The 26,938-nt window shown below is 41.4% G+C and overlaps 1 protein-coding gene across 1 annotated transcript; it reads left to right on the top strand.

Annotated features, from left to right (window-relative positions):
* Positions 1–16,738: 16,738 nt before the first annotated feature.
* Positions 16,739–25,414, top strand: LOC149321165 (L-amino-acid oxidase-like). Its single transcript, XM_089492057.1, has 6 exons — positions 16,739–16,906; positions 18,309–18,415; positions 20,106–20,307; positions 21,115–21,168; positions 21,847–21,983; positions 24,473–25,414. Exons 1-6 carry the CDS (start codon positions 16,754–16,756, stop codon positions 25,251–25,253), a joined length of 1,434 nt encoding a protein of 477 aa, XP_089348183.1. The 5' UTR covers positions 16,739–16,753; the 3' UTR covers positions 25,254–25,414.
* The last annotated feature ends 1,524 nt before the right edge of the window (positions 25,415–26,938 follow it).

Consider the following 26,938-nt stretch of genomic DNA (forward strand, 5'->3'; position numbering starts at 1 on the left):
CACTGCTTTAACTGCCATGGCTCAATGCTATGGAATTCTAAGATTTGTAGTTTTGTGAGATATTTAGCTTTCTCTGTCAGGTGTCACAACAAACTACAAATCCCAAGATTTCACAGGATGGCACTATGAATTCTAAACTGTGGCAGCAGCCTTTGACAAATATCTGTGCTAGTGACCTAGGACAGGAATAATGGTTGGCACTTAAAGAGTCAAAGAGAACAGCAGTGACAGGGATGGGTTGTTTTCAGTGCTTCTCCTTACCTCTCATCCATCTGTCCTAACTTCCCTGAGATGTAAACTGATACTCTTTTCTTGGAAAACCTGAGGCTGTTTCCACTTAACTTTTTCCTAACCTCTTATTCTCTCACTTTCACTAGAAGTGAAACTAGCTTAGCTCTGTGTTAGTTTAGCACCCTTGGACAGGATCCCAACCTTTAGTGGAGTACTTTCTTACAGTAAAGGTGAGTTACTTCAATCTGATTAAGCATTTTCTACAGAAACACTTCAGAATCAGAAGTGCCAAGATGCAAGGCTCAAACAATCGAACTGAACTAGAGGAGGAAAGGGAAAATATTTTTGATTGCTCAAATGGGGATGGGGTGGAAACAAGTTGTAAACACAACAGCCAAACACCTAAGGCCCTGCATGAAAAATATGTGTACTAGCTATAATTGAAGCAGTGGTGTCTTTGGGGGGTGGGGGTGGAAGGGGGGTGGATCATACTAGGTGACACCCCAGAATAGGGGTGACACTCGGCCAAGCACACTTGCTGTGTGCCATTCTACTCATGAGTAGGGCGGCACGGGCAACAAGGCAAGGCCAGACCAAAGCAGAACAGTTGTTTCTACATGGGATTTAGTGATGTTCAGTTTGCTTCTCAAAAGTGGAACTGCTTTTCTTACAAGGCTTCTGAAACTTCCATCAAGCCCAAAGGATACACAATCCGTCCCGCACTTTCAGAACATTAGGGAAGAATTTATTAGAACATCACAAAAACAGGTTAACAACAACTTCCCATAGATCGTTTATAGCCGCAGCCCCCAAATTGTGGAACAACTTACCAAAGGATATCCATCTTATTACCACCTTAGATGCCTTTAAGAAGGCACTTAAGACAGATCTCTTCTGGCGAGCCTACCCACCCGACCTTTTATGGATTTTTGAGATAAAAGACTCCACTTCCGAGTACGACTGTATGTTTTTAGATATCCAGGCATTGACCTAGCTATTTTATGGAATTAACAGTAGAATTTTGTCTGCTCCTTTTGTGGCCAGCTTTTCCTGTCCAGGTGCACTCTCCATGCAGATTCCAGCAGCTCTGGGGGCATGCAACATCTAAACACTGCATCCCAGGAGCAGCCGGAAGCTGCACTTTACCGCCTGTCTGTTTCGGGCCTATGTCAGCCTGCCAGTGAGAATCCACTTTAGATACAGTGGTCTTGTTTCTTTTTAAAATGAATGTTGGCTGGTCTGTGTAATATGTGTCTTCACCAGAAAGCCATTGGGAAGCCTCTCTTCTTGTAGGCTTTTTGCTTTTTTTTTTTTTTGGCTTCCTGAAGTAGAGTAAAACAAACACTTTTTTATCAGTGCAAATACTAGAAGCATATCTATTCCTCAGAAATAGGTGAAACATTTACAGTTTCTGAATGCTTGCCAGGTTGTTTCTCAACACCATCAGCATGGAGGTCACTTTCCTATGTAGAAAAATAAAAAGAATAAGAGACAGTTTTAAGAAAAAGAACTCACTCCACATAACTCATCCCTCTTCCTCTCAACCCATCCATCAACATTTTTAGGAAAAAAAATACTCTTACCAGTAATCTCGGATAGTTTGAATCAGTTTCTATGCTTTTATTCAATGGGTCTTCCTCAAAAACATCCTCAAAAGTAACAATGGTTTGTCAGGCACTCCCTCTTCCATCACCACTTTGGTCTGAATGACTGGTTTCAAATCACCTGCACCATGTACAACATCAGTGGCATTCAAAGATGTCTCAGTGAAGAGTTGGGAGCAGCCAACTTTTCTGCCTTCTGGAGAATTGCTTTTAAATTACAACCACAACCACACTTAATATCTGAGTTTCTAGCTGACCCAGCCCTATCTACTCTTGAGGAGGTGTTTGAGGCACTAAAAGCAAGGGCATATTTGCAAAGGGGCATGAACAAAATTCTTCACATAAATATTTATTGTGGACCAGGTTATCACAAGAGCAAAGAGGCCTGTGTTCCTGCTGAAAGATTACGACGAGGAGGCAGCGATTGGGAGCTTTTATCCTGAAGAGTTATAGAGGGTTAATGTGAAAGAGGATCAAGTATACAGGACTGAAAAATTATAGATGCTAAAGGCCATGGAGGATGAAAGCAAATCTAGTGAAATGGTTAGGCTAGGCTAGCAAGTTCAAGAGTTGGCTGCTCGCTTCTGAAGCTGGTGAATCTGTGTAAAAGCTGGGGGGAAAGAAAGTAAAATGGCGGAATATTACCTTTAATATTACACTCCCTTTTATATTACACTCCCATTAAACATTAAACTCCTGTTACTCAGGCAATTATAAATAAAATGAACCCCACAATTCCAAAAGAAGAGGTTCTTCAGATATATCTGGTGCATGTATTTTTCATGTAAGCTCTTAGATGTTTTGCTGTTATGTTTACAACCTCTTTCCATCACATCCCCATTTGAGCAACCAGAAATATTGCCCCTTTCCTCTCTAGGGCTCAGTTTGGTCTAATCCTTCCCAGATTCTCTCAGATTTCCACCTGGATCCAGTTTAATGTTCTGCTGCCTCTTACTCACAATGAGAAGGACAAGTGGGGCATTGTCATGTACAGGATCACTTCAGAAATACAAGCTTCAGTTGAAAAATCAGGAAAACTTATGCAGAAACCAAGGATATTCACAGCAGACTTATGTTGCCAGGACTGAGGCTTGAGTGGTTACATAGTATAATTAAAGCACATAGTAATTCAAATGTTGAGCAGGCTTCTATCCCACTCACCCATAGAACCAAACACTTTCAGATTACTTCATTCCCAGGGTCTCCCCTCCTTCCAACCCCATAATAGCAGTCATTCTCATGAGAAGCTCTCAGAGCAACCTCTGCTTCCAATACGTCTGCAAATTAGCCACTCCAAAGAATGTAGGCACCAACATTATCATTAACCTATGACATCCCATCCCATCATCCACTATTAAAGTTGTATAACTACACAAAGCATATCTTTACAAGCATAGAAGGAAATCTGAAGGGTCTTGGATCCTGACAGACATATTTGAATTTTTGTTACACTTTTTTTTTCAAATTTGTAACCTGGCCTGATTTATGTCACACTATTGTTTTGTGTGACTGTGATCTACTGTGCTTCTTGTGACCTTTTCCAGGAAGGTGTATCTGTGGGCACTGCTCCATGATCGGGTGGCCACTGAAAAATCTTCAGTTGAGAAGGCCACTTTTTTCCAGTTCTGAATAACCACTGCTGGCTCAGAGTAATTTGCATTGGCTATAAAACAAGGGAGTTCACTAACATGATTACATTGACCACTGAAGCATGGACCAGCACTGTAAGTGGTCAGTTTTCCTCATAGCCATGATTTCAAAAAGTTGATGTCTTTTAGGACATTAAATAATGACTATGTTCTTTGTAACAGTATTTCATTATGAACATAATAAATGCATATAATTGTGATCATGATTAACAGTTTCCCTCATTGCTACTATGTGCATTAAGTTCCTTGTGATGAGTTAGGCTGAATATTCTTTTTATGCAGATTTACAAGAAAACCCCCCGTGTATTACAAAATCCGTGTATGCTCAAGTCCCATTAAATAGAATGACATAGCAAAATGGTGTCCCTTATAAAAATGGAAAATCAAGGTTTGATATTTGAAATTTATACTTCTTTTTGAACATTTCCAAACAGTGTATGCTTGAATCCGTGTATAAAAAATCTGTGTATAAGAAGGGCTGACTGTAGATGTCTGTTGGGGATACTGAAGGCAGAAGATGAATGATGTCCAGTCTCAAACCAAGGGACTGGGACCAGTGGCTCTTCCTTCATTCTATTATTATGACATTCATCTTTGTTTTTGTCTTTGTGGAGCCACCAAAAGTTGCTTTTATGTTTTTCTGGGTTGCTTTCTCTTAATAATAATAATAATAATAATAATAATAATAAATATTTATTTATATCCCGCCTCTTCCAATTGAGGAGCAAGGCGGGTAACAACAAAGATTATCCATCATCTGCCTTCTTTTGTTGACAGAATAACTTCCTTTCTATAGTTTTTTGTGGGTTTTCTGGGCTATGTGGCCATGTTCTAGAAGAGTTTCTTCCTGACGAATAGATGCTGGCAAAACGACAGGAAGAAACTCTTCTAGAACATGGCCACATAGCCCGAAAAACCCAGAAAAACTATGGATGCCAGCCATGAAAGCCTTCAACTCCACAACTTCCTTTCTGTCTTCCAGCATTTCTTCCAGTCTTGCTGCTTATGGCAACCTTAATCTCCAGAAATCATGCTTCCAAACATGAAGAATGGATGGGCTGCCTTGATGACCCTGACTATGAGGAGCTGCTAAACATTTCCAGATATAGGCTGAGTAAGACTTCCAAGCCAAAGATTGTTGTGTTTGTTGGGGCTGGAATAAGTGGACTCACTGCTGCCAAATTACTGAGGGATGCTGGCCATCAGGTAATTATACTGAAACATCTTTTCAGGGTGGCTGGTGGGGCTTGTGTCAACAGCAAAAAACATCATTCTTAAGTAGCCGACACAGTGTTGGCCATCAGGTAATTATACTGAAACATATTTTTGCCTTTAAACTATTGTCCTGTGTTTTCACATATGTATGTTATTTGCCCAGATTTGTGTTTCCTTCTGTAGAAATCATAGCATCCTAGAGTTGGAAGATACCACAAGGGCCATCCAGTCCAACCCTCTGCCATGCAGGAACTCTCAATCAAAGCATCCCCAACAGATGGCCATCCAGCCAATGTGTAATATAGTACTGGATAGTTGTAACCAATGCTATATCCCAACAGTTTTATATTTATGCTCACGTATGTGCTTTTTTTGTATCTTGGGCAAGGAGGTATCCTGTGCTTCCTTCTGAAAGCCTCCCAGCCTGGTTCACAGTGATGGGCTGATGGTCCATTGCTTGGTTGTGGGGGCACTCCTGGGCTCATTCCAGTTGTTCTCAACCACAGAGGAAGGTAGGAGCCATCTTGGACTAGGAGCAGTTCCCTTGGTACTCAAGAGCAGTCCCTGAAATGAGCCCAAACAAATAAGCTCCTGCAGGTGTGAATGCAAACCTATGCCCAGCAGCTGCCTGGCTTTTGATGCTTAGTGGGGGAAGAAGCTGCATAGCCTCCACACCTCCCATAAGTATGCTAGTGAAGAACTATGCTCCATCAACATGATGCAAATTCTCTAATATGTGTATGAGAGTGGATCTTTGCAGTTCTATGCTCTAAATACTATGAAAACATCTTTCAGTTTCTCCTACTATTATACCTTTTGAATTGAGCATGGCACGGACTGAATCTGAGACCATCTGTTCACAAAGCAGCTTTGTTTTGGAATTGTGATTTTTCTTAGTGTGGCCTCTTCCTTAGTTGAGCATTATCATGCTTGTTGTGCATCAGTATTGTTCAGAGTAGTGATGCAAATTTATTCCTTTATTTTCCTCATCGCTGAAGGGGTGTGGGAAATATTGTTATTCTTTCTTCTCTGTGCAGACTGAGATATTTCAATTTGGTCACCCGTTAGAGGGAAGTGAACCTTTCCTGAGAGGTTCACAAAGAATGAGGGCTATATAATACTCAGCTGGCTTTTCCTACCTGACTCTTCCTGCAATTAGTGTTGTGAACCATAAAATTCCATTCATGGTGTCTAACAAGGAAGGAATTGCCTCTCTTCCTTCCCTCCTGCAGATGAGTGAAATAATTCAAATTGTCTAGACACACATTTAAAATGAATGACTGAAGCTGAAGTGCTTTTATTACCAAAGCAAAAAACAAACACAACCTCACATCCTGAGCGTTGAATTTCTCACTGAAATGTCTGCCCCATTGCTTCTTTTGCAAATGACATATCTGCAAGAAGACGCCAAATTTCAGAGCTCATAAATACTTGAGCCGAGCATCGAGAAAAACTAACATTCCTTTATGTTTAATGAACAGCAATGAACTTTTGTCACATCCTTAGTTCAGAGGCATGTGTTCTCCTGGAAGGAACTTGCAGATGGACTCAAAATCAACCACATGGCTTTTGTTCCTAGGTTCACACTCTAGAAGCCAGTGACCATGTAGGAGGTAGGATAAAGACCTATCTAGAGGACTGGTATGTGGAGTTAGGTGCTATGCGCCTGCCCAAGGCACACAGGTAAGTTGCAAAGACCTCAGTTTGGATGTGATGTAGAGAGTTTGTTTCAAGAAATAACAACATTATGTTCTTATTAGCTATCATGGGTAGTGAGTTTGCACCAGGTCTCAGTCCAAGGTGCTGTGTGTACAGGGGGTCACTCTCCTGTCTTTGCCCATGCACTTGTTATTAGAATTGATGGATGGAGCTCAGGTACAGGGCTTTTATTGGTGCATGTGTATGTGTTTTCTAGTTGCCTGTCAATGTATGGTGACCCCATGAATGTCATAAGGTTTTCTTAGGCAAGAAATAGTCAGAGGTGATTTGACAATTCCTTCCTTTGAAATATAGTCTACAGTACCTGGTATTTGTTGGCAGCTCACCCTGCTTAAATTCCAAGATCAGATGGGATCTGATGATTTTAGGGTACTTAGGCCTACTTATGCAATTAAGTAATAAAGACAGATACATTGATCTCTATCTAAATATGTATGTGGTGTCTTTATTTTTGTATTCTTTGGGAAGGTGAGGTTGGCTATGGGGACTGTCACAATAAAGCCTGCACTTCAAAATCTGTTCCTATCCCAAACTTTTGTGTTTAGAAGAGTCATACAGATAAGCAACTGAATAGAGGAGGGGAAGTGAGCAAATAGTCCCTGTTGTGTAAGAGACACAACAATATTTCTTATTCCTGTCCTCTGTTATCTGCCCTTCTAATTTGCATTGGCTTGTTTACTGAGACACAGTATGCTAGCATCTCTGGATACAGAAGACTCATGTAATGCTCCTGTGACATTTATTTGGGTTTTAAGAAAGCTTTCTCTCTTGATCTGTGGGTGTTCTGTCTCCCCCCCCCCCCCCCCAGAATTATTCATGAATATCTCAAGAAATTCAACCTCACGCTGAACCCATTTGCTCAGATGGATGAGAGTGCCTGGTATTTGATTAGAAATGTAAGGATAAAGGTGGCATCTGTGAATGCAAATGTGAACCTCTTTGGCTATCAGCTGAATCCCAGTGAGATGGGAAAGAGTCCTGAAGAACTCTATATGGGAACGCTGGATAAGGTATGTCCTTTGCAAAGAACACATAATAGATTAGTACATACTAGATAAAGCTCACCCTCCATTTTGCCCATTAAGGGCTGAGATGGGCGCATCACCTGCACTTGTTCCTTGGGATGTCAAATCTGGCTATGGTGACACATTACTTAATCACTTCCCATTTGGATTACTGTAAGACACTATGTAGGGCTGCCTTTTAAAAAATGTTAGGAAACTGTAGGGATCATATAACTACATTTCTTAAACAGCCGCACTAGCTGCCAATCTGTTTCTGGAAACAATTCAAAGTGCCAGTTACAACCTTTAAATGTGTAGCGGCTGAGGGTGCTGCTCATGAAAACCCAAACCCAAAGTCCCCTTGGTATTTGGAAACTAGTCACAGAGTTATTGTATGACTAGTTGGCAGACCATTGATGTTAGTATAGCATGGGGCTTGGCAGTGGCATCAATAAGGAGGTGCAGGGTGTGTGGCCTGCATCGGGTGACACTCCAGAAGAAGGGTGACACCTAGTCAGGCCCTCTTCGTGCTGCTGGGTGAAAAAGGGTGAGTGTGCCACTCCCAGCCTCATTGTGATGGTGGCTTTCTCCTCAAGAGGAGCCTGCCACCACAGTGAAAGAAAAGGGCAAGTGTATTCCTCCTGGCTTTGCTGCAGTGGTGGCTTCCTCCTGAGGAGGAGATCATTGCTGTGATGAAGGTGAAGGGCAAGTGCACCCTTTTGGCCTTGCCTCCCCCCGGGAGCACCACACACACACAGGGCAACACCAGGGATGGGGACACCACTGAGGTTTGGTAATCTTCAATCCCAGGGCCCTTTGCACCTCTACATTAATTTAATCTGCTCCTTGGGATAATCTCAAAAGCCTCCCCATGCAATCAGTTCTCTAGTGAAAGAGAACTGGCATGAGGAGCTGGGGATGGAGGGGAGAGAGCGAAGCGTTTGCAAAAAGAGAGTATGTGTACCACACAAATTTCATTTTCAACCCAAGTCAACACAACCCCTGGGTTGAAAATGCTGCTGGTAAATGCCAGAGCTGCCTTCCAGGACTTGATCCTGAATGAACATGCAACCTGGCATATATTACAGAAATTGTAACTGGTTGGATCAGGCTGCAAAGTGTGTGTGTGTGGGGGGGGGGGGGGTTGGTATTCTGTTGCTCCACAATTTTTCCTTCCTGAGCTAACCAAGGTGATTTTGGGGTTGGGGTTGGAATCCTCCCAGCTTGTAGTGCTGGAGGATTTCAGCATCCACTCTGAGACTGCCCTGTCAGGAGTGGCTCAAAACATCATGTTTGCCATGACAACCATGAGTCTGTCCCAACTGGTATCTGGCCCTGCTTATGCTGCTGGACACTTCTGGACCTTGTTTTCTCTAGTGGGTGGGGTGAATGTGATCTGGGTGCGGAGGAACTATCTGTAGATCCATTCTCATGGATAGCTCACCACTTGGTGGGGTTTAGACTTGCTGGGACTCAAAACTTCTGCATGGATGGGGGGCCCATTAAGATGGGCCACCCCAGGAGACTTATGGTTCTACATAGATTCTTGATGGCATTTGGGGAGCTTTCTGTTGCCTGTTGACAGGCAATCCTGTTGGTGCATGGAATGGAGCCAAACTGGACCTCAGGTTTTTCAGGCAGTTGTTGGCAATGAAACAAGTGTGAGAGAGAATAGGGCAACATTGGCAGAAAAGCTTATTTTAGGGCCTATTCTGCAGCCATAGAGACAGCAAAGGGATTCCCCCCCCCCATGCCTCTTTAGCATCTTTCAGGGAGCTGTCCAGCAGAGCTATTTCATCTGGTGAGTGGTCTTTTACACACCAGTCGTAGGGAGGAAAACCTGGTTCGCTCCACAGCCTGCTGTGAACAACTTGCCTGGTATTTTTAGATAAAATCACTCGCAACTGTTCTGACTTGGATGCTAAACTGATACAGATTCAGTGGGTGTAACTGTGTCCCCTGTTTGTCCAATATTATTGGATATTTTTCAATTTGTGCAACCCGAAGATATGCATAAGATTCTTGGGGAGATTAGAGCCACCACATATGTTCGATCCTGACGGAGAAGTGGGATATAAACATATTATTATTATTATTATTATTATTATTATTATTATTATTGATCCATGCCCTTCCTGGCTTATGAAAAAGTTAGAGGGGGACTGGTGAGCGGCTAATGCCTCACTAAAACAAGGCAGAGTTCCAGCTTGACTGAAGAAGGCTGTCATAAAACCATTACTTAAAAAGCCATATCTGGATCCCACCATTCTGGATAATTATCAGCCAGTCTCTGGCTTCCATTTTTAGGCAAGGTTTTGATTGTATGGTGGCCTCCCAGCTCCAGAGGATTCTGGTTTAAATGGATTATCATCACTCTGGTTGCCCTGATATTACTGTCAGAAGTTGCATATGCATCTGCCTGCCATGACATATTTTTATTAATTATAAGAAATGAGAAACTGTGCACAGTTTGATTAGGCAATATTAATAGTTCATTTGGTCAGTCCTGGCAATGAACATCATTGGACTGGATCTATAGTTTCTTAATAAATGTTTTCTGAGTTTTAACTAGTGAAGCAAAGAATTTTAGAAGAATTTCAGAAGAAAATCATCCTGTGCTTTGTATGTTATAGCCAAGTTGTTCATTGTGTAAATCCTGAAAAACTTATTAAGGAAAAGTGTGTGCCACAACATTTGATTGTCCTCATGCATAACCTGTATTTAGAACAAGACAATATTGTCAGGAGAGAATACAGGGGAATTGAATGGTTTTCAATTAGCAAGGAGGTCATGTAAGGCTGCATTTTATCACCCCATCTGTTTAACATGAACATAACATACATAAGTATGCAAATGATCTTGTAGCACCTTTGAGACTAACTGAAAGAAAGAAGTTGGTAGCATGAGCTTTCATAGACTTGAGCCTACTTCTGATTTTCCAGACTAATATGGCTATGGAGATTATCGCATGTGAAATCCACATCAGGTTACATACGGGTTATAACCACCAGCGATGGATCTTATCGTACTGCCCCATGCCTGGGCAGTATGCAGCCTGTATCCAACCTGGGCTTCTCCCACAGCTTTTAATGAATGGGGTTTTCCTGTTCATGAAAAGCTGTGGGAGAAGCCTGGGCTGGATACTATCCGGGCACAGGGCAGTGCAATAAGATCTGTCACTGATGGTTACAATGTGTATGTAACCTGGTGTGGCTTTTGCATTCAATAATCTCCTACGTCTTTGAATTCTATAACATACATAAAGCAGGATAAGACAGGGAGGAAGGTGTTGGCATGTCTGACACCCCTCAGACTGGATATGGGGTCCATATTGGATGTCTAGTGTTGAGTATGTTTGGAGAAGTCACAATGAGCTGTGCAAACTAGGACGTTTCACATGGGAAAGGCACATGGGCCCAAGGACACATGGAAGACTGAGATAATACAACCACAAACGCAGAATTGGTTTGCTGATCACTCCATACTCCCCCAGGCTTTCTGTATCTCCTCTTCTGCTGGACACAAAAGAAATCCCATCACACTAAGGCATATTTCCTGTTCAGCTACCCCAGGGTTGTCCCAAATCCAATCACTGTTTTGTTCATCTGAAGTTAAAACCATAAATAAATCTGGTCCCTTTTATAATTCCATGAGAAAGCAATCAAAGTCTTTTTTACACCATGTGGAAACAATAAGTACCACTCGAGGATGTAAAACAGGCTATAAATATTCAACCCACACACAGCCACTTTGCACATACAGCTGCCACAGACGGGGACTAGGTTCAATAGTCTGGAGTTTTCCCTCTTTGTATTGCCCTCAGATGCTATCTAAGCCACATGCCATTTTCCAAGGATCCCTCTGCAGGACTGGTAATTAGTAAACCTCAAGCCTCTGCTATCCATTATTTAAACGAATAGACACAATCAAGGAATCCTCAGCCCTGCAAGACCTGAGCAGGGTGTTGATGATAGGGTGACTTGGAGGGCTCTCATTCATGGAGCCACCATAAGTTGAAGGCAACTTGATGACAGTTAATAGCAATAACTTGTTCTGCTCATTTTAGTGTTAGTTCCCTTAAGTCAGATTGTTTGTGGGGAAAGGTAGGCTACAAATCTAATTAAAAATAATGAATAAGCAAACATCATCCCCCAAAATTAGTGCCCTAAAGCAGGAAAGGATATGTTATAGCATCTGCAACTGGAGCAAGATCTTTGGGCCCAGGGGGTTTGGCAAGTCTGTTTCCTTGGCCTTCACTTCTGGACTGAGCCTACTATGAGCCTAGTTTCCAACACTACATCAGGAAAAGCAGACAGCACCAGACAGAACAAGTGCCCTGGCATGTGAGAAAAAAAACAGGAAGAAGAAAGGGCTGAATTTCATAAAGTGGAATGTAGATTCAACCCTTTCCCTTATGTCTGCAAACAAAGGCTGAGGAAACTCTCTTAGCCTGAGGTCTGAATTTACCATAAGAGAAACAGCAGAGAAAGTCTCATATTGTCAGTAAGGCATTGGGAAAGGCATTTTAACCTTCCATAATGGGGAAAAAACAAAATCAAATATGTAAAGGTGGTTTTGGTTGTTTCCCCATTAGACCACCAGTGTCTGAGTACAAGATTGGGCTTAGCTACACTATTGTCCACACTCCTGGCAACACCAATATGCATACTGTACCTCCAACAGGCCAGAAGTATAATTGAATGCACTGAAATACTGAGCTATTCATGTTTGTGCTTCTGTATATGAGAGAAATAGTGAACTCTATCCCACTGGAGGCTTTTAAACTGAGATTGGATAGCCCCCTGTCAGGGATGTAAATTCCTGCACTAGCAGAAGATTCGAATTGATTATTCTGGGGTATCTCACCACTGTCGCTATGTGTTAATTGATTTTGACTTGTTATTCTGATCTATATTTATATATGGTTTTATTGTAATAATTTTATTCAGGGAGGGTGGGTAAGGGTTGGGGGGATTTGGGAGTTTGTTTTGCTTGATTATTTTGTATTGTATTAACCTCTGTTGTTACCCGCCTTGATCCCCAGAAGGGAAGAGGCGGGATATAAATAAATACATTATTATTATTATTATTATTATTATTATTATTATTATTATTACCCTCTAAATCTACAATGCTATGATTCCATATCTGTCAATTTCACAGATCCCATGCAAGTCTGTTGGAGAATCTTCTCTGGCCAGATCTGTCAGGCTCCTTTACTTCTGGTTTTTATGTGGACTGGATACTTCTTTGAGTTGTGTTAGGTGGTGCATTGGATTTTTTCCAATTAGCTGACAAATGCTGTTGAATCCATGTTATAGTAATTTGACCCATAATTGTGAGGGCATATTAAATCTATTTGGATGTCCTCTGGAGTCAAGATTCAAAATGACCTGAACAGACTAAAAAACTGGGCCAAAGCTAACAAACTGAAATTCAACACAAAGAAATGTAAGGCATTGCACTTAGGGCGGAAAAATGAAATGCATAGATATAGGATGGGGGACACCTGGCTGAACAAGACTACATGTGAAAGGGATCTAGGAGTCCAAGTAGACCACAAGTTGAATATGAATCAACAGTTGCGATGCGGCAGCTAACAAGGCCAATGCAATTTTAGGCTGCATCAATAGAAGTATAGTGTCTAGATCAAGGGAAGTAATAGTGCCACTCTATTCTGCTCTGGTCAGGCCCCACCTGGAATATTGTGTCCAGTTCTGGGCACCACAATTCAAAAAGGACATTGAGAAACTGGAGCGTGTCCAAAGGAAGGTGACTAAAATGGTTAAGGGTCTGGAAACCATGCCCTATGAGGAACGACTTAGGGAGTTGGGGATGTTTAGCTGGAGAAGAGAAGGTTAAGAGGTGATATGATAGCCCTGTTTAAATACTTGAAGGGATGTCATATTGAGGAGGGAGCAAGCTTGTTTTCTGCTGCTGCAGAGACTAAAACGCAGAACAATGGATGCAAACCACAGGAAAAGAGATTCCACCTCAACATTAGGAGGAACTTCCTGACAAGAAGGGCTGTTCAACAGTGGAACACACTCTTCCCTCAGAGTGTAATGGAGTCTCCTTCCTTAGAGGTCTTCAAACAGAGGCTGGATGGCCATCTGTCGGGGATGCTTTGATTGTGATTTCCTGCATGGCAGGGGGTTGGACTGGATGGCCCTGGCGGTCTCTTCCAACTCTACGATTCTGTGATTCTATGATTCTACTCTACAAAGTCCTAATCTACTGTTTCATCATAGCACTGAGATGGCTTGGATTCCCAAAGGCTCCCTTAGGAAGACGTTCAGAGATGCTTCCTCTTTAATTGATTATATGACCACCTGTTCTGGGCTACAGCTAATCAGGATATCTAAAAAAATATATTTCTTTGTTTTGATCAAAATATACATTGTTCCTGTCAATGGGAGAGGTAGTTAATTTCACCCATTATTACATTATCTCCTTTGAATAATTTCTTCATTTTGTTCTGCATCTGAGGATCTCTCTGAGTATTTTGGTAAGGGCATGTTTGGTGGCTATGAAGGGCCAACCATATGTTCTCAATACAAAATACTTCTGAGCCCTGATATTGTTTACCTTTTAAGGGGCTTGCTTGACACTGTGTCCTCCCTGACATACAAAACAACACATCAGGTATCTCCTTCCCTGTCATTCTGATCGAATTTGCATCCAGAGATGTCCACAACTCACTGTTTCTCCATGCTCCACCAGGTTTCCATTATGCCCACTGTCTCTATGTTTTCCCTTATAGCCAAGCTTCCTGACTTTCCATTTGTGCTCAGATGCTTCCGCCATTAGCACAGAAAAACATATACTTAATGCACTTCTATAATAATAATAATAATAATAATAATAATAATAATAGTTTATTTTTATCCCGCTTTTCCAACTTTTGATCAAAGCGGCATACAGATTTAGATAAAAAAATACATCAAGATAAAACAATTAAAACATCATTTAAAAACAATCACAATAACAACAATAGGGTCAACTGAGTGGGGGGAATCCATAACATTGCAAGGTCATCGACAGAGGGGGTAAAACATAAAATGACATCTCATGGGTGGAAGGCTTGGGAGAAGAAAAAAGTCTTAAGATTCTTCTTAAAGAGATCTAAAGATGTGGTGGAGCGGAGCTCGTCTGGGAGATTATTCCATATTCTGGGGGCCGAGATAGAAAAGGCCTGTTGCAAGGTCCTCGCATAACGTGCCGTTGGGACCTCCAGCAAGTTCTTCCCTGCCGACCTGAGTGTGTGGGGCAGATTATATGGGGATAGGCGGTCCTCCAAGTACCCTGGGCCCAAGCCATTTAGGGCTTTATAGGTCATTACCAGCACCTATAGTTCTCTTTGACACATATATTTTCCATTTAGGCCCTTAGGCCTCTTTGACTTGTTTCACTCTATGTTTATGACCTGTTTCCACCCAATCCCCATTTGGACAGTTCAAAACATTTCTACTTTCTTGCTGTAGGCATGATTCAACCCACACCTAGTCCTTCACAACTTCTATTTGCTTTTCACTGAGTCCAGTTTAAAAGTTGTTCCACTGCCTTTTTCTTGCTAAGACAAGGGCAACTGGGGGCATATTTGAATTTAATGGCTTTCATTACATATTTCTTTTCAAAGTATTTTGAAACCTGCCCTGCCTTGTGTCGCACTATCGTTTTGTGCAACGGTGATCTGCTGTGTTTCTTGTGACCTTTTCCAGGAAGGTGTATATATTGGTACTGCCCTAGGACAGGGTGGCCATGTAAAAAGTTTCAATTGAGAAATCCAGTTTTGTCCAATTCTGAATCACCGCCACTGGCCCAGAGTCAACTGTACCCTGGCTATAAAATAAGGTCGCTCACTAACATCTTTACATTGACCACAGAAGCATGGACCAACTCAGTAAGTGGTTAATTTTCCCTCACTGAAATAATTTCAGGAGGCTGATGTTCTTTCAGACATTAAATGATTATTATGATCTTTCTTATAGCATTTTTAATGAGCATAATACATGCATATAGTTATGATTATGAATAACAGTACCACTCATTGCTGTTATATGCGTTAACTTCCTTATGAGGGATTAAGTTGACAGTTAGTATGGTCCAATATTCTTTTTATGCAGATTTACAAGAAAACACTATATAAACTTCTGTTGGGGATACTGAAGGCAGATGATAAACCATGTCCGGTCGGAAGCCAAGGGATTGGACCCAATGGCTCTTCCTTCATTTATTATTATGACGTTCTTCTTTCTCGGTGTCTTTGTGGGGCCAAGCTACACATGAGATTAATTAAGTGTCTGGCCCCAGAGTGCAAGATTTCTCTTCCACAGATTGTCAGTGCGGACTCCCTAGTCCTCATGTGAGAAGGAAAGAAGATGACCTATAACCTTTGCTTCCCTGGGTCTTGATCTGGATTGCCATTTCCCCTGTATGGGAAATTCACTTCCATGGATGTGAATGGGAGCATTTATTCACATGTAAACAACAGGGGCCCTGATCCTGATTGGGATTGCAGGAAGGAAGGCTTAAAACTGTGTGTGTATGTGTGTGGGTATGCGTGCACGCACATGCACGTGCACACGTTCACATTACCTGTCAACTTATGGCAACCCTATGAATTTCATAGGGCTATCTAGGCAAGGAATAATCAGAGGTGGTTTTGCCAGTCCCCACTGTACTTCTTACAAAAGGTTAACAATTCATATTTGTGGGGGAATAGGGACATGTATTGCCAAAGATCTTGAGCAAGGACAAACTGTGCAAGTAAGATCACAAGGAATTTGCTAAACTAAATTAAAACAGGTAGTGGGAAATGGATATTCTAAGAGAAATACACTTGGGTATTGTTGGCACAAAGCAGATGTTAAATAAAGCAGTTGCAGTGGAAGATCACTTGCATTTTAGGCAGGCAAGTGATTTAAGGGATGGCTGTGTGTAGTCATATAGTTACAGTAGTATATCCAGTTTTCTTTTGAGAAGAGATTGTCATGAAGTTATGACGCTTCTTTGGCCAATTTGGCACATCATTCTTCAACTCCCTTAAAAGAAAAGTCACACTACATCACTACCTATTTTGTGATCAGCCAAAGAACCCAGTGAGTTATTTCAGTGAAATTAAACATCTCCTAGGAAAACATTTCGGAGTCAATAGTGCTAAAATGCAGGGGTCAAATGATTTCATCAGGGGTTGCTTTTATGTTTTCTTGATTAGCTTTCTCTTTCCCTGGCAGAATAATTTGTTTTCTTTCTTTTAGCATTTCTGCCATTCTTACTGCTTGTGGCAGCCTTAATCTCCAGAAATCACGCTACCAAACATGAAGAATGGATGGGCTGCCTTGATGACCCTGACTATGAGGAGCTGCTAAACATTTCCAAAAACGGGCTGAGTAAGACTTCCGAGCCAAAGATTGTTGTGATTGTTGGGGCTGGAATAAGTGGACTCACTGCTGCCAAATTACTGAAGGATGCTGGCCATCAGGTAATTATACTGAAACATCTTTTCAAAGTGGCTGGTGGGGCTTGTGTCAGCAGCAAGGAACACTGTTCCTTAGGCAGCCAACACAGTGTCTAGGAGCAACAATTAGAATTTTACAGCTATCAGAATGTGAAAAGATATAGATGCAGATTGGCACTTCAGATTGCCACTGCTGAAGATCTCAGAAGAAACACCTGTTGTAATTCTCAAGTACTGTAAAACTTTGTAAAACTATTTCCTCTGCTCACAGATATGTACATAATTTGTTCAGATTTGTGTCCCCCCTCCCCATAGGAATATATATTATTTTATATTTGTAACCACTGCTCTATGCCACGTGTTTTGTATTTATGCTTATGTGGGTACTTTTTTGTACTTCGGGCAAGGAGGAATCCAGTACCTCCTCCTGCACAAAGGAAGTAGAATCAGCCTTACACTAGGAGCAGAGGCTGCTACTCCTTCCCCTGGTGCTGGAAAGCAGCCAAACACGACAGGAGGGTTTCACTAACACTAGTCCAAAGCAATGGGGAGAGAATAGCAAAGTGTCCCAACACTATGTGTCCCAAAGTATGTGTACTAGGAACTAATGAACATACTGGGAAACATTTATATATCAAAATATATTCATATGTGTTAACACCAACATCTAATGATAGTGAAATATTAAATCACCATACATATAGCTACCAAAGAAATTGATAATGAATAGTCCAAATCTTCCGATGTTCTGCTGTAAACTAAGTATGGCAGCAGCTAAAAAAATCCTCTTCTGGAAGAGTGCATACAGTTCTGTAGAATCTTTGTCATCAAATATGATTATAAGACAATTTATTAATCCATGGCAGTCAATAAGAGGCAATGATTCAAATAAATGGCAATAACTGAGGTCAGGAAGAAAGCTAGGTAGCAAGACGTTGTACAGCCATTTCGCCATCAAGGTCTTCTTCAGTGCCCACCAGCTGTCTGGCTGTTGGTGCTTAGTGGAGGAAATTGATGGGCAAAGGAAATGCTGCCATGCCTGTTATAAGTATGCCAGTGGAGAGCTATGCTCCATCAACATGATTTAGGGCCTTTGGCAATGTAGACATTTTACACAATAGTGTATGTTAATTAGCTCTCGTTGTGTGTGAGTGGATCTCTGCAAGTCTACACAATAAATACTGTGAAAACATCTTTCAATTTCTCTTACTGTTATACCTTTTCAATGGAGTATGGCAAGGACTGAATCTGAGACTTTCTGCCTACAAAGCTGCTTTGTTTTGGAATGATAATTTTGTAAGTGTGGTCCCTTTCTTAGTTGAGCACTGAAATGCTTGTTGTGCACCAGTATGATCCAGAGGTATGTATACTTCTGGAAGAAACTGGCAGAGTGAGTCAAAATTAAGCATGGGTCTTTCATTCCTAGGTTCACATTCTTGAAGTTAGTAACCGAGTAGGGGGACGGATAAAGACCTATCGAGAGAAAGACTGGTATGTGGATTTGGGCCCTATGCGTCTGCCCAAGGCCCACAGGTAAGATACAAGGACCTTAGTGCATGGCACATCAAGTTGAGGGTGTGTTGTGGATGTTTTGTTATCGGCATCTAATTGTGATATTGCGAGGATCAGTCAATTAACTCCAGGTGTCAGTCTGAACTTAGAAGGAACTGTCCACGGTGCTGACCACAATCCCCAGCAGAGGCCCAGGCCTTTGGGTAGTGCCTTTAAAGTTAATGTTGAGGGGATCCATTTATGAGGGAGGGAGAAACAGAAAAGAAGAGGTTTAGTGGGGTGGATAAGAAATTGGGTTTTCTAAAATGTCTCCTTCTTTTCCAAGCTCAAGATATGGACGGCGGAGGGGGAATTTGAGTAAAATCGTCAATAGTATTTTGACATTTTGGTCTTGTAATTACCTTAAACTTAAACAACCCTTAAATGTAAACACTGTAGGTTTTCCCTACTTCTATGTAAACATAACCAAGTTAGATTTTCCCCTCTAGCTTATTAATGATGAACTAAACCCATTAATACTTTTGGACTAACTTTCATATCTCTGCACATGCACATGCACATGCCCAAGTCCTGCTCTCTTTTGTAAAAAAGCTAACACCTTTGTGTGTGTGTGTGTGTGTGTGTGAGAGAGAGAGAGAGAGAGAGACTTCAAGTTGTCTGTTGATTTATGGTGACTCCATGAATGTCATAGAGTATTCCTTAGGTAAAAAATACTCAGAGGTGGTTTTGCCATATCCTTCCTCCAAAATATAGTCTACAGCCCCAGGTATTCATTGGAATGCTCCTGTGCAAGTACTAACTAGGCCTGATCCTGCTTGGTTTCCACGATCAGATGGGATCGGGTGCCTTTTGTGTATTTAGGCCTTATACACTTAAATAATTTTGTTGTTGTTGTTACCGGCCCTTGAGTTGAATCCAACCCCTGGAGACTCTGTTGATGAGACATCTCTAACACACCTAGCCTTCACTGCTCTACTTAAGACTCTAAATTCATACTTGTAACCTCTGTAAATAAATGTATTCATCTAGCTTGTGATTTACATCTCTTTCTACTTCCCTCCACCTTTCCTAGCATCATTGCCTTTTTAATGAGTCATGCATTCTCATGATGTATCTGAAGTACGACAACTTCAATTTGATCATCTTGGCTTCTAGGGAGATTTCAGTCTTGATCTATTCCAGGACCCATTTATTTCTTTTTTTTGGCTACCCATGGTATCCTTAGCACTCTTCTCCAGCACCAAATCACAAATGAGTTGATTTTCTTCTTATCCTCTTTCTTCACTGTCCAGCTCTTGCATCCATTCATGGTGATGGGGAATACAGTAAACACCATATGCATATTTCGATAAGGCTCAGCACAGCTGTCTTTATTTTGGGGTACGCTAGGGAGTTGAGGATGGCTACAGGTATTGTCACAATGAATGTCTGCACTTCAAAATCTGCTTCTGTGTCACACTTGTGTATTTAGATTTAGCACATGGATAAGCAACTAGAAAGGGAAAGTTAGCAAATTGGCCCTGTTGTGTTGAGACACAGCAATGTGTACTGAGATATATCTTATGCCTGTCCTCTGTTATTTGCTCTTCTAATTTTCATTGGCTTGTTTACTGAGATCCCTGGATATGGAAGTTTCATGTACACTCATGTGACATTGTCTTAGTTTTAAGAAAGCTTTCTCTCTTGCTCTGTGGCTGTTCTGTTTTTTCAGAATTATTCGTGAATATCTCAAGAAATTCAATCTCACATTGAACTCATTTGCTCAGACCGATGAGAATGCCTGGTATTTGTTTAGAAATAGAAGGCAAAAGGTGGCAGCTGTGAATGCAAACGGGAACCTCTTTGGATATCAGCTGGATCCCAGTGAGATGGGGAAGAGTCCTGATCAGCTCTATGTGGAAACGCTAGATAAGGTATGTCCTTTACAAACACTTGTTTTGGAACATTAACTCAAGATTGACAGAATTCCAGTCCAGCAGAAAATTCAGACTCTTCTTTTCTAGGTCTTTTTACATTTCCTCCTCTTATGTTTTCAATTCTCAATCTAATTTTTTTTAAATCTTTTATCACATCTTCTCAAAACCTCAAATCAAAATGTTATTTTTTTCATTCATTGTTTGCATTCTGACATCTGTAAATGCTATTCATCTACAAAACAATCTGAAATCCAAGATAAGGTGCCTCCAAACAAACAAACAAAACCTCTTTTTAAAAGATTAAAAAGATAGCAACCCAAAAACAAAACCCACGGATAGCATTATGTTTGATAGGTCCAATGAAATAAGTGGGTGTCATGCCTCTTTAAGGTCTTGGTTATACACCATCCAGTTTATTACCTCATTATTCTGAGTTTGAGAAGAGATCCTTACCTTCTCCATTCCATGTCTAATTTTATACACCTCTGGTGCATCTCTGCTTGAAGCTAAAGAGCACCCAAAATTGTAAGCGATCTTATTTGGAGTATGAAGCACAATCATGCAGAAAGCCTAATCTGAAAAGGTAATGTATGCTAATAGGTAGGGAATTTCAGCAGATGTTGCTTGTCATGAAAGTTTCACCTGCTGAAATCAGAGACTTTCTGGCCTTTTTAATGACTCTGGATGCATTGACAGCACTCACTGTTTTTCATAACTTAGGAAACAAAAACAGCAACAACACACATTTAATGGGAGGGATTGCATATATTTCCCTTATCAATTCTTTTCATCTGTTTTGCACAGGTAACAAAAAACTGTACAAGTCTGAAGGACAAATATGACTCTTATTCAACCAAGGTAAGAGAAATGGGCATTTGCTTGTCTTTGGAAATAAAATATACTCTAATCAGCACAACTCCAGTTATCCCACAAAGACTTTAGATTTCTGTAAAAATTTTAATTTATGAGTTGATTTTGACAGAACCTGATATTTGGACATAAATGGACTTCTTGAACTTTGTCATGAAAGCTCAGGATTGATCAGCAAACATCAGCTATTTTTTGCAAAATTCCTGTGTTTATTCTATTGTGACTGAAATTGGCATAAAATCACGTATAAGGAGCCTTGGTGCTACAAGACATGTCTTTGTTACATTCATAGAACTGAAATAATCAATCGTAATCTGGGCAAAGCCAGATATATCTCCAAGTATCCTATATTCTTTCCCATGCCACTCAGTCAAGTTTCTTTTCACCTAGAGAGCTCATTTAGCATACCAGTGACCCATAAAGATAAAGAGGGAGAGGACATGAAATTCTGATTTCATTGAGAGGAACTAGAGATGCAGAGGAAGTAATGTAGAATCCACAAAGATGACTTCCCTCCTGCCAGCAGGATCTAACACTGTGCTCATTTTTGGGGTGGTGGAGGGGGGAAAAACATTTGAGTATAAATGAGTTAAAGTAAAAAAAAGAAGCATTTGTACTTTTATTTAATCAACCATTCTGCTCCAAATCTCATTTTCCTGCAATTAGGAATACTTACTTAAAGAAGGAAAACTGAGCAGAGGGGCAGTGGATATGATTGGTGACCTCTTGAATGAAGATTCTGGGTTCCACATTTCGTTTCTTAACTCTGTCTTGGAGTATGTGATCTTTTCAGATGACAACAGGTAAATAAGAAGGATTTACATTCTCTTGACTGATGTGAAGTGAAAAAATGTTTTTATTTATTTATTTAGAGTATTTATATGCCACTTTTCAGCCACAAAGGCTTTCAGAGTGTTCTGCAGATTGCTAATTGACAGTTGCCTGCCCTCAGGTTTACAATCTAAAAAGACATGGCACAAAAGGAGAAGGGAATGGCAGTGGTGAAGAGGATCAAGTCTAGCCAGGGCAGTAGTAGTTGGGATGGAGGGAGGGCCTTCATATGCTTCTGGATCTAGGCATGATGGGGCTTTGCCTCTCTCTTCTGCTTTCCCTCCAAGGCCAGGGTGGTAGCAGTTAAGATGGCAGGAGAGCCTTTCATCCACCTCTTGGACTAGGCATGTTTTGTTTTAGAAGCAAAGGCATTACTTTATTATTATCTCAAACTGATTAGCTCTCACCTCAATAGGACCAATGGCCCTATTGGTAGGGTTGCCATAACCCGGCTGGGGGCGGGACAATCCCAGGTTTTGACCACTAGGGGGCGTCCCTGCACGGTTTCCTCCTTGTCCCGGATCGATGAGGTTGCCTTTGCTGGCCCTTGCAGAGCCGCGCGCAGGGCTAATGAGGAGGACTGTATTTTTAAAGTGCACTTTTAAGCTGTATTTTTTAAACTGCATTTTTAAAGTGCATTTTAAAGTGCCTTTTCTGTGTATTTTTGATGCTTTTAATGCTAACAATTCTCTCTTGCTTCAGCAATGATAGTGTGGTGATGATGTGATATGAGTCAGCTTCTGAAGTTGAGAGAGTGTCACCTTCCAAAGTGTGGTTTTGGTGTATTTTTTGTGCTTTTAATGCTAACAAGTCTCCCTTGTTGTGACAATGATGGTGATGATGATGATGATGGTGAGATTGATATTAGCAAGCCTCTCAGGCATGGCCAATGTTAGCTGCTCTGATTTTTACAAATTCATGTGCAGTGAAAAAAAATCAAAGTCCCTTGACTAAGTACACACTTCTGAGAAGTAGAGTTGGTGCAAGAAACCTGAAACGGCAAATCCACTTCTTGTGAAACCACTTTGACATGTTCAATATGCATAGCCATGTTAAACCATGCTAAGTGTTAAACTCAAGGGGTTTGATTATGGAATAAGCCTCTGAAATACGCAAGAGGCCATGTTAAGTAAAGCCACGTGAAATGCCCAAATGTGCTGTTGTGTGTGTTTTGGAATGGAGGGGGGTGGTTTGGGCAGAAAAGGAAGTCCATTTCTGCCATCTGTCTAGGAATAATGCCCAAATATCCTCCATTTTGATCATGCCTAAGAAACATGCATTTATATTAACATTTTTTAAAAAGCATCAATGTTTTGCATGTCCTCCATTTTTTATAAAATGTGCCCTACATTTGAAAATGTTGTCCTACATTTGTCCTACATTTGTCCCGGTTTGGAGGTCCTGACTTATGGCAACCCTACCTATTAGTGACCAACAGACAGAAGAAGGTAACTAGCAGACATGCAGAGGAAATCTATTTCCTAGGTATTTTGCTAAATACTGACTAGCGACTAGAATTTAATATGGGTGACTAGAATTGACTATGACCACTTTGAGCTTTTTAGGCCCTGAAGAGGCCTTTTTTTAAACAAGGATATAAATCAGGCCTGTTTTCAGTCTCTTTCTTGATATGGAAAAACAACAATAGCAACAACAACAACCTCTCCTGGTCAGAAAACAACCTGGACTATGGGACACAAACATAATTAAAAAGTCAACTTTTTTTTAAAAAAAGCTTGTTGGGTGGGTTTCAGAAACAGTACCAAATTTTCCATGCTTGGATGACTTTTAATATGAAATGGGAGGAAACAGTCCAAGGAACTAGGCCGGAATGAGCCTTGTCTGAATAGCTCCTAAGAGACTTCCTTAGCAGAGGTTGGTGGAGTTGGCAAGGAAAAGGTCACAGGTTCGACTGTGTCAGAAGGTATATGAAGGCAGATTAAGAGGATCAAGGCCTCAGACACTTTTGGAGTTGAGGAAGATTTTGTTTAAGGGGCAGTACAGACTGCCCTGAAACAGTGGTCTGCACTTGCCCATTTTAACCGCAGAAGGACACAGAAGCTGCCAAACTGTGTGGCGTCCTTCCACAGTAAAAAAACCCCGGTTCTTCTGAGTTCTTTTTGTGGCATGTTGCATATGTCACAAGTGCGCCATTGGCACACTTGTGACACACGCAACATGCAGCGACGTGCAGACGCTATGTGGTGTCATCATCATCATGGTGGCACCCATGTGGACAGGATGCCGCCATGATGACGATGCCCATACGGACTAGGGTTCCGGAGCATGCGGTTGCCATGTGCTGTAGAACCCCAGTTTTAGTACCAGCACGCCGCTTTTGGGTGGTGTGTCTCACACCTTAGACAGGAAGCCAATGTAGGGAATGGAGCTTTATTGACTGTGGTTTAATCAGTTTATCCATTTACCATTTTCATCTTCCCTTTCTTCTTCTCTTCTTTAGTTTTGAGGAAATCACAGGTGGATTTGACCTGCTCCCCAATGCCTTCCTCCAAGAACTACGTGGAATAATTCGCTTCAACAGCAGAGTGGAGAGGATTGTTCGCTCGGACAGGAAAGTGAGGGTGTTTTTCCGCAAACTGGATAAAAAGGCCTTGCAATGGCTGACTGCTGACTATGTCCTTGTCACAGCTACAACCAAAGCTACACGACTCATCAAATTCCAGCCTCCCCTTTCCCATACAAAGGCTCATGCCTTGCGCTCCTTCCATTATGCAAGCTCCACTAAAATTGCTTTGGCTTGCACAGACAGATTTTGGGAGAAAGAGGGGATTCGAGGTGGGAGGTCATTCACAGACCATCCATCCCGGGTTATCTACTATCCAAACCATGATTTTGCCAGTGGCCTTGGAGTCATCCTAGTTTCTTACACTTGGCATGATGATGCTGATTTCTTCGTTCCCCTCAGTGATGAAAAATGCATTGATTTGGTGCTGGATGACCTATCAGAAGTCCACAATATTTCCAAAGATTATCTCAAATCTGTCTGCAACAGGCATGTGATTCAGAAATGGGCCCTAGACAAATTTTCCATGGGGGCCTTTGCTTCCCCCACCCCTTACCAGTTCAGCCATTTTTTTAAGGCCTTGTTTCAGAATGAAGGAAGGGTCTACTTTGCAGGAGAACACACAGCCCACCCTCATGCTTGGATCGACACTGCAATGAAATCTGCGATAAGGGCAGCAAGTGGCATTCACCTCAGGGCCACTAAGCCTGAATTCTAGGAGCAGTGAAAATGAACTGAGCCTTCAAAAGAGGAACTCATTGCTTGATGGACTTCTTCCACTTCTAAATAGCTGGGGTTTTGTGGCAGTGGTTGTGAAAGAGCAAAACCAAATGTCCTATTCATTCTGGTGACAATCACAGATACTAGTCAAATGCTGTCTTTCTGTCCCCATCCAGGTTTTTGAGTATCCATAGTACATAGGTTCCTTTTATAACTGCATACTTGAAGAGGGCTAGGGTTGTAGAGAATATACAGCCCAACCGGGTAGTTTCAAAGTGTTTGTGGCACTAGTGGGAAACAATCCAAGTATTGTCAAGAAACCACCACCATCATCGATGTGTCTACAAATACCTGTTAGATGATATAATAACTCTGCTGCTTAAAGTGTGAATGTCAATGAAAATAAACACTCATCATAAAGATTTTTTTGTCATGATAGTATGATATAATGGGAAGAATGACCACACACCTAAGGGAAATCCATCACCCCAAAAGGAGATATGATGACACCAGATTGTGTAAAATGTAAATCTGCTAATTTATTAATAAAAAGCTCCAGATTCAAAAATCCTTACTATTATACACATAGAAGTACAATACATTTTGCCATAGTAATGCAAGCTGTGCTGAAATGACCTGGGTATCTGCACAGTCTGTAGCTCAGATGCCAGTGGTTGGTTGACTCTGGATTCTATGCACTTGGTCCAATTCCCCCCGAATAAAGAGTTCTTGAGCCCCCTGGAGATTCGGAGCACATGAGAGTGGACACAGCAGTGACTGCAGAGCTGAGTGTTGGCTCCTGTCATTCTCTGTCTCTGTTCATCTGACCCACTGCCTTTCATCTTAATAATAATAATAATAATAATAGTTTTATTTTTACCCCACTTCTCCATCAGAAAGACAATTGAGGCAGCTTACAATTAAAAGAAAGCATACAATACCCAATATCCCAATTATTCTCTCCCTCCCGTAAAACTTCAATTAAACACATTAACCATTAAAGCAATACATTAAAATAATCAGAGACAGGCAAACGGGGCTACAGAGTACTCAGTGAGATGGTGGATTTAATTGGTGGCCGGGTTTGCTATTCAGGAAAGGTCTGCCGGAAGAGATCTGTCCGTCTTCACAGCCTTTTGGATGGATCTCCTCTGGCAGGCCATTCCATAATCTGGGAGTGTTTGAAGAAAAGTCCCTCTGGGTAGTTGCAGTCAACCTGGTCTTTGTAGGTTGTAACAGATTCTTCCTGGAGGACCTGAATGTGCAGGGTGTAATGTACAGAAGGAGCTGGTCCTGTAGATAGGTTGGACCCATGCCATGTAGGGCTTTAAAGGTCATTACAACACTTTGTACTGCACCCAGAAACTAATAGGCAGCCAGTGGAGTGATTTTAAAATAGGTGTTATGTGGTCACTTCTGATTTTTCCAGTGACCAAGCTAGCTGCCATATTCTGAACAAACTGAAGTTTCTGGACTAGGCACAAGGGTAGCCCCATGTAGAGAGTATTGCAGAAGTCAAGCTGTGAGGTTAGCAGAGCGTGTACCACAGTTTCCAGGTCCTCCGCCACTCCTGGATCTGAGGTCACCCACCTGACTAAGGAAAAGTCTCCAGTTTGACAATGATATTGGGATACTGAAGGCAAAGAATCTCACCTTCATTTCCAGTGCCAATGATGTCTAACC

This window comes from Sceloporus occidentalis, unplaced genomic scaffold (genome assembly GCF_023333645.1).
Source record: "Sceloporus occidentalis isolate IW3139 unplaced genomic scaffold, rSceOcc1.0.p SCAF_1, whole genome shotgun sequence".
Classification (NCBI taxonomy): Eukaryota; Metazoa; Chordata; class Lepidosauria; order Squamata; family Phrynosomatidae; genus Sceloporus; species Sceloporus occidentalis.